Genomic DNA, 16,470 nt, shown 5'->3' with positions numbered 1-16,470 from the left:
CATCCTAAATAGTTCCCTTCACCACAAGGTTGGGATAAATACCTTAAGCCAAACTGGATTTCATTAATGCCCTTCTAACCTAATCAGACCCTGCGCCAAATATCACTACCAATGCACGTTTTCATTCTTCGGTTTCATTCTTCTTAGTCCTTCCCCTGTTGTGCCTTCTGCAAAGGGTGTGGTCTCCTTCCTGTTAAGAAGCTTCTGAAAGGAGGCCTACACTAACACCAAGTACCTGTGTGCTGGGCTTGTATGTTAGATGCTTTATACGTATCAAGGCAAACAATGAGTCCCTACTATGCCTCAAGTTAAGCATGCTACTTCTGTTAGCTCATTTAAATCTTGAAATATTTTTATGAAGTATTATTATCATTACTCATTTGGAAAGTGAATAGTTGAATAGTTCCCTGAGGCCATACACCCAGTACATAGGAAAGCAAAGATCCAAACCCAGACACTGACTCTAAAATGCCCATCTTATCTCAACTAACAGACCTTACTGCTTCCCTATTACTTCATCTTCTAGACAATGTTATAAAATAGACCATATTATTCCTATTCCAAAAATGAGGAAGTGAAGGTGTAGAAAAGTTAATGTCACATGGTTAGTAAATGCAGAGCTGGTCTGATTGTGTAAAGCCCATGCCTTTCCCACTTTCCCTATGGTCTCTTCCAACAACATTATTTCTTTTCTTTTTTGAATTTTTTTTTTAATGTTTATTTATCTTTGAGAGAGAGAGAGAGACAGAGCATGAGTGGGGGAGGGGCAGAGAGCAAGGGGGAGACAGAATCCAAAGCAGGCTCCAGGCTCTGAGCTGTCAGCACAGAGCCTGATGTGGGGCTTGAACTCAAGAACCACGAGATCATGGTCTGAGCCAAAGTCAAGATGCTTAACCGACTGAGCCACTCAGGAGCCCCCTATATATTTATTTTTGAGTTCTTCACCTTCCACCTACCTCTTAAATGCCATTTCAGAGCCCTATCCTCAGCCTCCATCTAAACCTCCCCAAGCAAGCTCATCCAGTCCCATGGTTTCAATACCACTGATAAGCCCTAGTATCTCTAATGTTTCTATCTCGTCACCACTTCTGGCCCTGAGCTTCATACCCATGTGTGCCAATGTCTCCAGGACATCTCCAAATGAATATCCCACACATACCTAAAATGAAACACATCATACATACCATGTTCCTTACAAAATTTTTAAATGTATAGCTTTTATTTTTTTTTATTTATTTTTTTTTAATGTTTATTTATTTTTGGGACAGAGAGAGACAGAGCATGAACGGGGGAGGGGCAGAGAGAGAGGGAGACACAGAATCGGAAACAGGCTCCAGGCTCTGAGCCATCAGCCCAGAGCCCGACGCGGGGCTCGAACTCACGGACCGCGAGATCGTGACCTGAGCTGAAGTCGGACGCTTAACCGACTGCGCCACCCAGGCGCCCCATGTGTGGTTATTTTTAAAAGCTATACATTTGGGGCGCCTGGGTGGCGCAGTCGGTTAAGCGTCCGACTTCAGCTCAGGTCACGATCTCGCGGTCCGTGAATTCGAGCCCCGTGTCGGGCTCTGGGCTGATGGCTCAGAGCCTGGAGCCTGTTTCCGATTCTGTGTCTCCCTCTCTCTCTGCCCCTCCCCCGTTCATGCTCTGTCTCTCTCTGTCCCAAAAAAAATAAATAAAAAACGTTGAAAAAAAAAATTAAAAAAAATTAAAATAACCACACAATGGAATTTTTTGGAAATCATTAAAAAAAAGGATTCTAAAATCCATCTGGAAGATTAAGCAGAGGGAAAAAAAACTAAGAAAATGGGACTTGCGCCACCAAAAGCTAGAATCGACTACAAGGGGAGCACAGGGACAGACAGCTAGATAAATGGAACAAAACAGAAAGTCCATAAACAAACCTAGATCTATGTAAGAAATAATAAAAGTGTATTTCAGCAGTGCAGAAAGCACTGATTATTAAATATAAGCTACTGATAATAACTGGTTAATTTGGGGAAAAAATCATAAAGTTAAACCCCTACCTCACGGCTTCTTCTCAAATTCTAGCTGAGTTATAAAATGTAAATGTAGGGGTGCCTGGGTGGCTTAATCAGTTAAGCGTCCAACTTCAGCTCTGGTAATGATCTCAAGGTTTATGAGTTCGAGCCCAATGCTGGGCTCTGTGCTGACAGCTCAGAGCCTGGAACCTGCTTCAGATTCTGTGTCTCCCTCTTCTCTCTGCCCCTCCCCCACCTGCACTGTCTTTTTGTCAAAAATAAACATTAAAAAAATTTTTTTAATGTAAATGTAAAAAAAAAACCTCACAGAAGTACTATATGGAAAAACACATAAAGGGAAGAATATGACAACTAAAATAGGGAAAGACCGAAAGACTTTTATTTACTTAGGAATATAATAAACAGATGATATATATACTGGAAGAAAAAATCATCTGTAACACATACAGATAATGTCCTAAATCTATAGAGCATTAACATAAAGAGGACTTATAAATCAACAGGATAATAAGCAAAGGATATGAACTACATAAAAGAAATCAGAGAACCAGCATATACGAAAAAAATTCAACCACAAAAAAAATTTTTCAGGCTAAAACACAGTATCATCATTTACCAATGAAATTGGTAAAAGGTAAAATTCTAACAGGAGACTGCTAGCTGCAGAAGGCAGCATCCACTGCTCACTGTTGTACAGTGCCTGACACACTGAGGGTGCTCAAAAAAATGTGAAGAACAAGTAACTGTCTTATGGTGGTCATAACGATTCAGGGAAACAGGTACTCTTGTATCACCTGGAGTAAGACAGATTAGTATGATCTTTCTAGAAAGTAGTTTATGTATCAAACATCTTCAGAAAGTCTACCACAAGAATTCTATCTCCAGGAATTAACTTCAAGAAAACAAGTAGAAGGGCACCTGGTGGCTAGGTCGGTTAGGTGTCCCAATTCTCGATTTCAGCTCAGGTCATGATCTCATGGCTTCGTGGGTTCAAGCCCCATGCTGGGCTCTGCACTGACAGCATAGAACCTGCTTGGGGTTCTGTATCTCTCCCTCTCTCTGTCGCTCCCCTACTCATGCTGTGTGTGTGTGTGTGTGTCTCTCTCAAAATAAATGAAAACTTAAAAAAAAAAAAACTAGAGAAGTATACAAACATGTTAATAATTGCAAAAAAGTTTATAATAGCAAAGAACTGAAAATAATCGAAAGTTCAATAAGGGAACACTGATGGCACAAGCATAGAAGGGAATGCCAGTTAAGTTCTTCAAGATGTGGCAGTAAATATCTTTACACAGCAGTAAATGTGTGACATAGTCAAGTAAAAAAGATTATAAAACAATACCCTTAAGAGGATTTGGATTCATTTTCTCTTCTATAGAACAGGAAAAATAATAGAACCTATCTCATAGGGTAGTTTTGAAAATTAAATGAAATAACACTTTTTGGGGTGCCTGGGTGGGTGGCTCAGTTGGTTAAGCACCCAACTTTGGCTCAGGTCATGATCTTGTGGTTGGTAGGTTGGTACGTTTGAGCCCCACATTGGGCTCTGTGCTGACAACTCAGGAGCCTAGAGCCTGCTTCAGGGGCCCCTCCCCCATCTCTATCCCCCCTCTCCTCAAAAAAATAAACATTAAAAAATTAAAAAAAAAAAACATTTTTCAAGAGCTTATCACAGTGCCTGATGTATAAAAAGAACTCAATAAAAGCAGTAGCTAAATTTCAAGGTACATCTATATAGAACATCTGCAGGATATACACGGGTACTAACAAAAGTTAATTTGGGGTAATACTTCTCTATATTTACTTGAATTTTCTAGTTTTCCTATCATAAGTATGTAAAACGTAAGATGCTAACAAAGGTTAATTATTGATAGTTTAACATTTTCTATTTTTATTGGCATTCTCTAATTTTTTCCACATTTTTAATACAGTAAAAAAATTTTTTTTAATGATAGCACTAACCATTTAATGATGTGAGAAGTCATTCACGATGTATTAATGAGTAAGAGCAGATTAGAACTCAGTACGCATAGCAGTGTGAGGGAGGGGAAAAGAAAACAAAACAAATCAGTATGTATATACAGCACAGCCTCCTTTTTAAAAAAGTAGAAGATAAAAGGGAGGAAGGGAGGGGACGGATATACACAAAACTATTATGAATCACTGGATTAAGTAGAATCCTTTATAGTTATACTTTATACTTATCCATAGTTAATACATTTCTTTTTTAAATGTTTATTTATTTTGAGAGAGAGAAAGAGAGCAGGGAAGGGGCAGAGAGAGGAGGAGAAAAAGATTCCCAAGCAGGCTCCGTGCTGTCAGCTAAAAGCCCAATGTGGGACTTGATCTCCCGACCCTACGATCATGACCTGAGCTGAAATCAATAGTCAGACGCTCAACCAACTGACCCACCCAGGAGCCCCAATTTCTTTCTTTTAAAAATAAATCCTATGCCCACGATGGGGCTCAAACTCACAACCCCAAGATCAAGAGTCCCATGTTCTACCAAGTGAGCCAGCCAGGCATCCAAGCCATAGTTCATAAATTTCTTACTCATTACTTTTGTAAAGAGAAAATCATTAAAACATTACTAAACATATCCAAAATTGAATTCATATCCTCCTCCACAAACCTGTTTCTCTTTGTCAACAACACCATCATTCAGTCCCCCAAACTAGAGTCATTCCAACTTCCTTCCTCTTCCTCAGTCTTACAACTGTTACCAACTCTTTAAGATTTTACTTTCTAGGGGCGCCTGGCTGGCTCAGTTTGTTAAGCATCCAACTCAATTTCGGCTCAGGTCATGATTTCACGGGTTAGTGAGTTCAAGCACCGCAACAGCCTACTTGGGATTCTCTCTCTCCTTCTCTCTCTGCCCCTCCTCCATGCACGCGCGCACTCGCGCTCTCTCTCACTCAAAATAAACGAACTTAAAAAAAAAAGATTTTACTTTCTAAATGTCTCTCATCTTCATTTCTTCCATCTTTGCTGCTTTAGTGCAAAACTCTCGATTTTCAACTGTAACAGCCTTCTGTCTCCAGTCTCAACCCCAACCTACTATCCACACTTTTCTAATGCACCCAATCAGTTAATTCCTGCTGCTAAAAATACACTACCTCCCTATCACTGCCTGGAGAAAAACCCAAACCCTCTCAGCCTGTGCCTGCCTCCAGCTTCATTTCCCACCACACCCCTCCAGCAATGATCCGATCCTGGGTGTGATTTCCCACACATCAGCACTCTTCCGTTCTACTTCAATACCAAGTGCCTGCCCTCACTCTTCACTTTCTGGCTAAATGCTACTCATCTGTTAAGACTCCGCTCAAGTATCACCTCCTGGCTAGAAGCCGCCTCTGACTGCCTCCACTCCCTCCAGAGCCGGTAGGTGAGGCCTGCTCCTTTATGGCTTCATTTATCTCTGTGTAGCATGGAATTTGCCTGCTGACTTGTCTGTTTCACCCATTGTGCTGGGAGCCTTTGAAGGCAGAAATTGTCCTTTCTGGCCAATGGTATTACAGATTATTTTTAATCTGTTTTTCTTATCTGCATGTTTTCCCTCTCTTTCAATTACATAAATAAATCTTATTGGGAAAGAGTCAAGCAACATAGAAAGAAGTATGGAGTAAAATTATCTGGATTTTCTAAGTTGTATGCCAAGCCAAGTCTCTGACATGAAGCACACAACAAAAGGCTACTGAGTAAATGACTAAGACAGCATGATGCAGAGCATTAACCCAGGAAGTTATACAGATCCAAGGATATACTTTGGGTCCTTGAATCCCACTATGACCAGAGCAGCTCTGCTTTCCATTTCACTTATTGGGCTTTCTGGATGAAATAAGATTTCATCCAGAAAGAGGGTTCATACATACCCTCAAACAAAATGTCTGAAAACCAGAACTTACGGAAAAAAAACAAGTGGGCAGACCTGAACTCTAGTCCTAGTTCTAAAATAAATTGGCTAGGCAAGTCACTTTGCCTCCTTAGGGGCACTACCTCTCATCTGTTCAATACCTAAGACACACATACACCGACACTTTCAGGCACTATTTCTCATCTGCTAAACACACACACACACACACACACAATATTCATTCCCTCAAGTTTCTTTTGCTTTAAAATTTTACAAAAATGAGATAAAGCAGGCATGCCTGGCTAGCTCAGTTGGTAGAACATGAAACTCTTGATCTTTGAATTCTACCCTACGTTGGGTGTAAAAATTACTTAAAAATCTAAAAAAAAAAAAAAAAAAAGAGAGAGAGAGAGAGAGAAAGCACCCAAGTTGCTTCTTTCTCATGCAACACCAGATATCACAATCCACATATAGTAAACATGGTTGCCTCTTCGGTTCAGAAGCCACATTGCTTTTTTTCCTTCTGTTATCAAACCTTTAAGTCTTTGTACTAATATTTTCCGGAAACTCCTTTCTTTTTTGATGGTGTAGTAGACTTAATGGACTTGGCCTTAGGATGAACTGGTTTGGAGTGGAAGAAAAGGAGATGAAACAGTAGCAAGTAACAACCAGGAGTTGCCGTCCCTTTTCTCAACAACTCCAGAGAAATGCTGTGCTCACCTTTGTAGAATAGTTTTGGGGCAAAAGACTAGTTCCTGTTCTGATGTGACTTGTCCAAATCTCCACTTATACTGAACCAGGCCAAAAAAAACCCAAGATAAGCCATTATAGTCCTAAGAGGACCATTCAAGAATCAGAAACAGTTAATGAGGAGAGACTTCAAGCATTTTTTTCTCCATCTTTCTATGCCACGTATCTTTGAGTACTCCATGTCTTACACCAGGAAGCCCTAAGTATCCATTAAGGTTTTGAGATAGCCAGGTGGAAGAAGTACATACCTGATTAAAAGTGGGAGGTGGAGGAGGACCAGGGGGCGGTGGAGGGGGAGGAGGAATTGGCATCCTTGCCCTGCTCGCAGTTGATACTGCTTTCTCTCCGTTTTAATTTGCAGCTTTAGGTCACTCATATACCTGCAAATGAAATGGAAATTCTTAAGAACAACTCTGCCATCAGAGACACTGAGTACTCAGGGGGACTTAGGGTACCAGGCAGGACAGGATACCAAAGAGAAACCAAGCAACTCTTCTCCTAGTTCTTCTGTGATATAGTCTAGGGTTCGGTAAATATTTTCTGTAGAAGGTCAGGTAAGAAATATTAATATTTTAGGCTTTATAGGCCACATATGGTCTCTGTAACATTTTATTCTTTGATTTTATTTTGGCAAAAATTTTTAAACAAACTAGTTTTAGGGGCGCCTGGGTGGCTCAATCAGTTAAGTGTCCAACTTCGGCTCAGGTCATGGTCTCATGGCTCATGAGTTCGAGCCCCACGTCGGGCTCTGTGGCTGACAGCTCAGAGCCTGGATTCTGTGTCTGGGTCGCCCTCTCTCTGCCCCTCCCCCACCTGCACTGTCTCTCTCAAAAATAAACATTAAAAAAAAGAGCAGTTTTAGGTTGACAGCAAAATTGAGCAGACAGTACAGAGAGTACCCATATATTCCTGTTCCCCTCACACACACATACACAGCCTCCGTTATCGACATCCTGCAGTGGAACATTTGATACAACGGACACCTCATTACCAAAGTCCATAGTTTACATTAGGGCTTACTCTTGGTGACGTATTTTGTTTGGACAAATGTGTAATGACAACTACGTACCACTGTAGCATCATACAGAATAGTTTCACTGTCCTAAAAATCTGTGCTCTGCCTATTTATCCCTCCTTTCCCCTAACCATTGCTCTTTTTTACTGTCTCCATAGTTTTGTCTTTTCTAGAATGTCAAATAGTTGGAATCATATAATACGTAGCCTTTTTCAGATTGGCTTCTTTCTATTAGTAATATGCATTTAAGTTTCTTCCATGCTTTTTCATAGCTTGATAGCTTTATTAGTGCTCAATAATATTCCACTGTCTTCATGTGCAACAGCTTGTTTATCCATTCACCTACTGAAAGACACCTTGGCTGCTTCCAAGTTTTAACAATTATGAATATAGCTGCTATAAATATTCTTGTGCAAGTTTTCATGTAGACATAAATTTTTTGCTCATTTGAGTAAATACCACTGAGTGTGACTGCCAGATCATATGGTAAGAGCTACATTGGATAACAAACTCCCCAAATGTCTTCCAAGTGACTGCACCATTTTGCATTCCCACCAACAATGGATGAGAGTTCCTGCTGCTCCACATCCCTGCCAGCATTTGGTGCTGTCAGTGTTTTAGATAGGTGTGTAGTAGCACTATCTCACTGTTTTAATTTTCAATTCCCTGATAACGTATGAAGTTAAACCCCTTTTCATATGCTTACTTCCCATCTGTGTAGCTTTTTTGGTGAGGTGTCTGTTTAGGTCTTTTGCACAGTTTCTAATAAGGTTGTTTTCTTATTGTTGAGTTTTAAGAGTCTTTGTCTGTTTTGGATACAGTCCTTTACCAGATGTGTCTTTTGCAAATATTTTCTCCCAGTCTGTGGCATATCTTCTCACTCTTGATTTTTACATTTTAAAACTACATTTTTACATTTTAAAAATACAAAAACCATTTATTCACAGGTCATAGAAAAACAGACCACGGCCCAGATCTGACTCACTGGCCAGTCTACTGACCCCTACTATACTCACATCCTTGGAATCTGATCAGAGCATAAACACCAAGTGAGAATTTAGCTACTTCTCAGATCACACACAAAAAACTATACAGTTGTCCCCCAATTATTATAGTCTGTAAGTGATCCTCATTTTACAAATGAGATTAAAACCAGGGAATTGTCTTACTTTAAGACATTAAAGTAGGGGGCAAAGATAAAACCAAAACTCAAGAGTAAAACTCCCCCAAAAAGTTGGTCCCAAGGAAATCCCACTTCTTGACCCTTTCTCCCCCAAAAATCAAAGTCAAAATAATATTAGCACTGAGAGTACAAATTACAGATGACAAGAAAGGTACAACTTCACCAATTAATCCATGAAAGAACCGCTTCCAGAAAAGCAAGGTGATTAGATTATGACCCAAGAAATCTCACAAGCAGCCCCTAGCACAGATGAGAGACCATGTGTACCAAGCCAAGTTTAAAAGATCAAACCAGCATGACAATCCACTGAGGAGGGTTGGTTCTGAACTCTTTACAAGGGTGATCACAATTTCCCTGTGAATAAAGGATATGACTTAAACACTTCTCTCAGTGTTCTCAAAACCATTTAAATACTTCCTCAGTGATGAAAATAAAGAGCAAATATTTCAAAGGTTCTAAGAAACTAAAAATCTTTAGAGGTGGTTAGAATTTGATTAGAAACATGACTGTGAAAGTCTTCAAAATCCCAACCCTTCCAGTAATGCCACTATGGGTTGGATGCCCAACAGAGCTTTTTGCTCCAATCACAAAACTGGACAGTACTCTGGCTAGATGGTTCCCATGGGGAATGGTGTCTGAACTCACTGCAAGAATCAAGAAGTTGACTGCTCTCCAAGGGAAACACCATTTCTGTTTCAAAGCTAAGTCTAGTTTTTCTTTGCCAGGGATCTAACATACTGGGCTTTAAAAACTGATTAAAATAGGGGAGGCTGGGTGACTCGGTCGATTGAGTGTCTGACTCTTGATCTCGGCTCGGGTCATGATCCCAGGACCGTGGGATGGAGCGCTGAGCATGGAGCCTGCTCAAGATTCTCTCTCTCTTCCTCTGCCCCTCTCCCCACCTTGGCTCTCTCTAGAATATAAAAAACAAAAATATTTTTTAAAATTGATCAAAATAGTAAATCCTCACGATCTACCTATAATTGGGAGGGGGAATGCAAATTTAAAATAAAGATTACAGAAATGAAAAAATTTTCTTCTGTTTGAATTTTCTGGGTTCACTCTGACAGTTCCCCCAAAACATTCTTTTAAAAAGCTAGCAGGGGTGCCTGGATAGCTCAGTCGGTTAAGTGTCTGACTCTTGATTTCAGCTCAGGTCACAATCTCATGGTTTGTGAGATAGAGCCCCTCATTGGGCTCTGTGCTGACAGCACAGAGCCTGCTTAGGATTCTCTCCCCACCCCACTCCCCCCTCGCACCCTCTCTCAAAATAAATAAAGTTAAAAAAAATTAAAAGCTAACAGTAAACAATAGGCAAAAATAATAATCTACTCAGAAACAAACATTTTCAACTAATTCCAGTCACCGCAATTCCTGCCTTTTCTGAGTTCCCAGTTCTACCTACCTTTGCCATTGCCATGACTGAAATGGTCTCCTAGAATGACCTGGAAAAGAGATTCAGACAAATCTCTAATTCTTTTCATATCCACAAGTGATCCAACCTACATGCTACAAAGTAAGGAGTGATCTAGAAGAACAACCTTATGCCTTACAGTGACCATCATTTATTAGGCAAAATAGAAATTCTCTAGCAAAGCATATCTTTTCTATAAAGCAATCTACTGGAAAAGACCAGTTATATTAATTACACAGTTACAGACACCTTCTTTAAAAATAGGCTCAATTCAAACTCCAACTTCAAAATAGATCCATTAAAAAAAAAAAAAAAAAATCACCATCATGTGACAGATTTTAGTGTTGACAACCAGCAGGGCTTTCAACCTTTCTTCTGCCTCCACAGACTGCATGCGTGACATGCTCCTATTATTGACACTTATTATACAACAATATGCTATGGTAGGGTATCATTGCTTTCCATCTTACAGGTAAGGACACTAAAGCTCCAGGAGTGGATACAATTGCATGCATGCATGCACACTAGAGAAAAAGACTGATCTAAGTAAGGGCATTGCCCAAGATCACTTTGGAGTAAACTGCAGAATTAGGACTCAACACCAGCCCTTCTGATCTCCTGCAATTTCGTTAATCGCCACGGAAATCATTTCTGCTGGAAATTGGTTTGGTTTAACAATTTCTAGTATTTTCCCCAAATGAAAATTCAACCCACTCCAAATTTCTATTTTATTAACAGAATACAAACAGCTCTCTCTAGGTTTCCCAAGAGCAGCCCAACTTAAGTAAATTTACATTAATACAACATTCCTTTCCCTGAAAATCCCCAAAAGCTTTATTCAAGCTAATTTAAGATGGATAACAATCACTAAGCCAAAGTAGAGGGTCTGCTTTTAGTTAAAAACAAGTGAACCAAAACAGTTCCTAAAGTTTTGTAACAGAATAACAAGTTTTAGTGGCCAATTACTTTTATTTATTATTATTATTATTATTATTATTATTATTATTATTAGAGAAAGAGAGCATGTAGGAGTGTGCACATGCAAGCCGGGGAGAGAGGCAGGGAGGGAGAGAATCTTAAACAAGCTCCACTTGGGCCTAAATCCCAAGACCCTGGGATCATGGCCTGAGACAAAATCAAGAGTCAGGCGCTTAACTGACTGAGCCACCCAGGTGCCCCATGGCCAGCTACTTTTAAACAAAGGACAAATTCCAGCCCTTCCAGAAGCACTGTCTATTGCAATTTTTAAAACCTAACAACCCTGAGATTAAACCTAAACCTAAAAAGAGGGTTCTCTACAGAATTTTAAGTCTTTCCTTTCTGATCTTTTAAATGAGAACTATAAAACCTCACCATCTGTGCTCTTCAGAGTCCTTGATTTTCAGAAATGTTGTGAGGCTGCCTCCAGTTCATCAACACACAAGTTCTCATTCCCTTTGTAAGCCCTTCTACCTCAAAAACCATGACAGAATAAGCTTTTCATTCACATCCTCAGGAGTCCGTTTCTTTTAAATCGAGTTCAGAAAGCAGTATTTCAAATTTTTCTGATGTCAAAATTATCACAGAACTCAGAGATAAGTCTTCATAAAATTCAAACAACGCACTTTTTTTTTTTTTCAACGTTTATCTATTTTTGGGACAGAGAGAGACAGAGCATGAACAGGCGAGGGGCAGAGAGAGAGGGAGACACAGAATCGGAAACAGGCTCCAGGCTCTGAGCCATCAGCCCAGAGCCCGACGCGGGGCTCGAACTCACGGACCGTGAGATCGTGACCTGGTTGAAGTCGGACGCCTAACCGACTGCGCCACCCAGGAGCCCCATCAAACAACACACTTTTAAAAAGCAATGCACTCTCTTCTGTTCCTCAAAAGACAAAACCTAGTTTTCTATTCAATTTCCTAATGTTTCATTCCAAATACGTATTTTGTAAGAGCAAACTTCTGAGTACAAAGACATAGAAGGGGCTCCTGGCTGACTCAATCAGTAGAGCACGAGACTCTTGATCTCCAGGTTGTAAGTTTGAGCCCCATGTTGGGTGTAATTACTTAAAAATAAGATGTTAAAAAAAAAAAAAATGCTGAGTTGCTATTAGGGCGCCTGGGTGGTTCAGTCAGTTGAGTGTTTGACTCTTAATCTCAGCTTAGTTCTTGATCTCAGCGTTGTGAGTTCAAGTCCCATATTGGCTCCATGCTGTGCATGGAGCCTACTTAAAAAAAAAAATTAGGGTCTCCTGGGTGGCTCAGTCAGTTGAGCATCCGACTCTTGATCTCAGCTCAGGTCACAATCCCAGGGTCATGGGATTGAGCCCTGCATTGAGCTTGGGCTCTGTGTTGGACATGCAGCCTGCTTAAGATTCTCTCTCCCTCTGCATGCATTCTCTCTATATATAAAAAGAAAAAAAAGACATCAACTTTTCACATTTGATAAATGAAGAATCTAATTTAGTTGTTGCTATTTTCATATACTTAAAATAATCTCAGAGATATTCTAGTTACCACTACCATTTGGGGCCTTTATTGAAATGGCATCCTGCTATTATTATAAAACTCAAGTTTCAGGGTACCTGGGTGGCTCAGTCAGTTGAGCATCTGACTTTGATTCAGGTCATGATCTCACGGTTCATAAGTTCAAGCCCTGCATTGGGCTTGCTGCTATCAGCACAGAGCCTGCTTCAGTTCCTCTATCCCACTCTATCTGTGCCCCTCTCCTGCTCACACTCTCTCAAAAAAAAAAAAAAAAAAAAAAAAAGAATAAACATTAAAAAAAAACCCTCAAGTCTCAATTACAAGTTATTTTTAAAAGAAAAAAGGTTTTTGGGGCGCCTGGGTGGCGCAGTCGGTTAAGCGTCCGACTTCAGCCAGGTCACGATCTCACGGTCCGTGAGTTCGAGCCCCGCGTCGGGCTCTGGGCTGATGGCTCGGAGCCTGGAGCCTGTTTCCGATTCTGTGTCTCCCTCTCTCTCTGCCCCTTCCCCGTTCATGCTCTGTCTCTCTCTGCCCCAAAAATAAATAAAAAAAAAAAAAAAAGAAAAAAAGAAAAAAGGTTTTTAATTTTAAATCTTAATGCCATGTACTTTCATTCGAAGAGACCTTAAGTAACAGCACTCTCCTTTCATCTCACCTTTGATTATCTAGTAAATTACAGTTTTTGCACTGAAGTACCCAACAAAATCCCACAAGAGAAAAAAAAAAAAAAACTGACCTTAAAAAGTAGGCTGCCTCCCTCAGCAAAGTCTCAAGAGCCTTACCTTCTGCCTTACAAGAATCAGTTAAATGAATATGAATTTGGGATGTCAATAAGAAAATTCTTTTTTTAAGTACTCTCTATGCCCAATGTGGGGCTCAAACTCACGACCCCAAGATCAAGAGTCACATGCTCTACCTACTGAGCCAGCCAGGAGCCCCTCTCTCCTTTCTTAAAAACATGTTCAATTCTTTTTTTTTTTTTTTTAATGTTTATTTATTTTTTGAGAGAGAGAGAAACAGACCATGAGCAGGGAAGGGGAAGATAGAGAGGGAGACACAGAATCCGAAGCAGGCTCCAGGCTCTGAGCTGTCAGCACAGAGCCTGACATTGGGGCTCGAACTCATGAGCTGTGAAATCATGACCTGAGCCGAAGTCAGACACCCAACCGACTGAGCCACCCAGTGCCCCAAACATGTTCAATTCTTTACTATCCTATTAAACCTCTCCCCAGCATAAAGAAGCTGAGAGACAGACAAAAAAGACATTTCAAGATACTCTCTAAAAGACCAATACTCTGCCTACTCTGTCTCCAAATCATCTAAAGAAAAGAGAGTTTTGTCTTCAAGAGGAAAGGTTCCAGACATTCCCCTCAATGGAATTCTTCTGATCCAACAGTTCAAAGCAAAATAAATCTAATAGTATCAGAGATGGAACAATAAATGTTTGGCAGAAATAGAAAATCAGCTGCCCTGAGACAAAGTCACATAATGCAGAATGCAGTTTTTGTTTGGTGTATTTTAATCTGAGTCAGAAGAAACTACAGCATTACCTAATAAGGCTTCAACAACCCAGGTAGGTGGGGTGGCAAGACTTTCCAAGCATAGACATTAAAAACCCACTGATGAATCCAATGTTCATAATCACACAACAAACCCTAGAAACATTTACCTCAAACAAGTTCAAAATGAACAATTCCATTTTGTATTATTTCTCAATAAGGTTTTAGACAAAAAAGAATAGCAAAAAACCAAGGGTAACTGCAACAAATAAAAATAAGTAAAAAGTAGGGGTGCCTGAGTGGTTTAGTTGGTTAAGCATCTGATTCTTGGATCTCAGCTCAGGTCTTGAATTCAAGCCCTATGTTGGGCCCCGCACTGGGCATGAAACCTACTTTAAATTTTTTTTTTTTTTTTTCAACGTTTATTTATTTTTGGGACAGAGAGAGACAGAGCATGAACGGGGGAGGGGCAGAGGGAGAGGGAGACACAGAATCGGAAACAGGCTCCAGGCTCTGAGCCATCAGCCCAAAGCCTGACGCGGGGCTCGAACTCACGGACCGCGAGATCGTGACCTGGCTGAAGTCGGACGCTTAACCGACTGCGCCACCCAGGCGCCCCATGAAACCTACTTTAAAAAAAAAAAAAAAAAAAAAAAAAGTAGAAAGTGAATGGATAGATTTTTGTTGAAACTACATTCCAAATTCATCGGTAATTTCATCCCATTCTGATAAGCACTTACTACTGACTCAAATAACCTGTGTTGGCCCATTAGTACCCATGTAGACATTACTCTAAACTAAGAATTAAATTTAGAGGAACATTTCATATATGTATGTCCATTTAACCCAATGAGCTCTTTTTTTTTTTTAAATAAAGATTTTATCTGTAAGTAATCTCCGTACCTAACATGGGGCTCAAACCTGCAACCCTGATATCAAGAGTTGCACATACCCCCTACCCAATGAGCTCTTAAGCACAGACAGCACTGCATCTTTCTATAGTTTTCTTTTTTATTACTTTACAGCACAAAGTGTTCAGTAGTAGTGTGTTGAACTGAACAAAAGTAAATTTAAGAGTAACACTGTCTGATTAGTCAGTCAGAGAAAGACAAAATTCATATGACTTCACTCATATGAGGACTTTAATAAGAGACAAAACAGATGAACATAAGGGAAGGGAAACAAAAATAATATAAAAACAGGGAGGGGGACAAAACAGAAGAGACTCATAAATATGGAGAATAAACTGAGGGTTACTGGAGGGGTTGTGAGAGGGAGGATGGACTAAATGGGTAAGGGGCACTAAGGAATCTACTCCTGAAATCATTGTTGCACTATATACTAACTAATTTGGATGTAAATTTAAAAAAGTAAAAAATTAAATAAAAAAGAGTAACACTGTCTGAAAGAGCAAACAAGAGTGGTGGAAAAAAAGAAGTAAAGGATGGACATTGTGCCAGAAACAGAAAAAAGAATGGATATCTATGAAAAACAGGAAAGGAAGAAACACGGGACTGTGTGTAGTTCAGTGTTTGAATTTTTTTTAACTTGTTAAATTCAATCATTCATGAATTCATCTACCACCCAATGATATTTATTAAGCACCCATCACTTGATCCATTCAATAAATATTTTTTTAAGTTTACTTATTTTGAGAGAGAGAAGAGAGAGCATGCATGCAGAGAGAGAGAGAGAGAGACAGAGAGACAGAGACAGAGAATCCCAAGCAGGCTCTGCACTGTCAGCACAGAGTCCGACACAGGACTTGAACCCACAAACTGTGAGATCATGACCTGAGCTAAAATCAACAGCCGGACACTTAACCAACTGAGCCACCCAGGCGTCCTCAATAAATATTTCTTAAGCATTCACTAGGAACCAAAGCACTGTTCTATAACAATGATTCTAAGCTGGAATGATTTTGTCCCCCAGGAGACATTTGGCAATGTCTACAGACATTTTTGACTGTCGTGACTAGGAGGGTGCTCCTGGCTTCTAGTGGATAAAAACATTCTATAATGCATAGGACAGTCCCCTACAACAAAGAATCATCTAGTTCAAAACGTCAATAATGCTGAGATTGATAAACTCAGTTCTAGAGGCTGAACAAGTTTCTACAATCTTGGGGCTTATGTTCTAGAAGAGATAAACAAGGAAACAAATACAATCTCGTATCTCAGTTACTGATAAAAAGAATTTAAAAAAGAGAATCAGAAAGGCTGAAACTAGGAGTATGATGGAGTGTTCTCTTAGACAGGGTCGCAGGGAGAGGGGCCAGCTCTCCACA

The 16,470-nt window shown here is 40.0% G+C and overlaps 1 protein-coding gene across 7 annotated transcripts in view; it reads right to left on the bottom strand.

The window, feature by feature from the left end:
- WIPF2 (WAS/WASL interacting protein family member 2) overlaps positions 1-16,470 on the bottom strand; it is a 50,119-nt gene that overhangs the window by 17,166 nt on the left and 16,483 nt on the right. For 3 of the 7 annotated variants that reach the window (XM_086687245.1, XM_086687247.1, XM_086687246.1), the window contains exons 2-3: positions 10,210-10,249; positions 6,855-6,986 (exon numbers count right to left, since the gene is read on the bottom strand). In XM_086687245.1, coding sequence (XP_086543371.1) covers positions 6,855-6,917 — 63 coding nt within the window. In that variant the 5' untranslated portion in view covers positions 6,918-6,986; positions 10,210-10,249. Of the gene's footprint in view, positions 1-3,965; positions 6,478-6,576; positions 6,648-6,854; positions 6,987-10,209; positions 10,250-16,470 lie in introns of those variants that run through there. The other 4 variants (XM_086687244.1, XM_086687249.1, XM_086687250.1 and 1 more) reach the window with 2 other exon arrangements.

The sequence above is a fragment of the Puma concolor genome, chromosome E1 (genome assembly GCF_028749965.1).
Source record: "Puma concolor isolate L17-30 chromosome E1, mPumCon1.1.hap2, whole genome shotgun sequence".
Taxonomy (NCBI): domain Eukaryota; kingdom Metazoa; phylum Chordata; class Mammalia; order Carnivora; family Felidae; genus Puma; species Puma concolor.
Note: the sequence above shows the minus strand (reverse complement) of the source record. Positions and strands in the feature narration are given on the sequence as shown.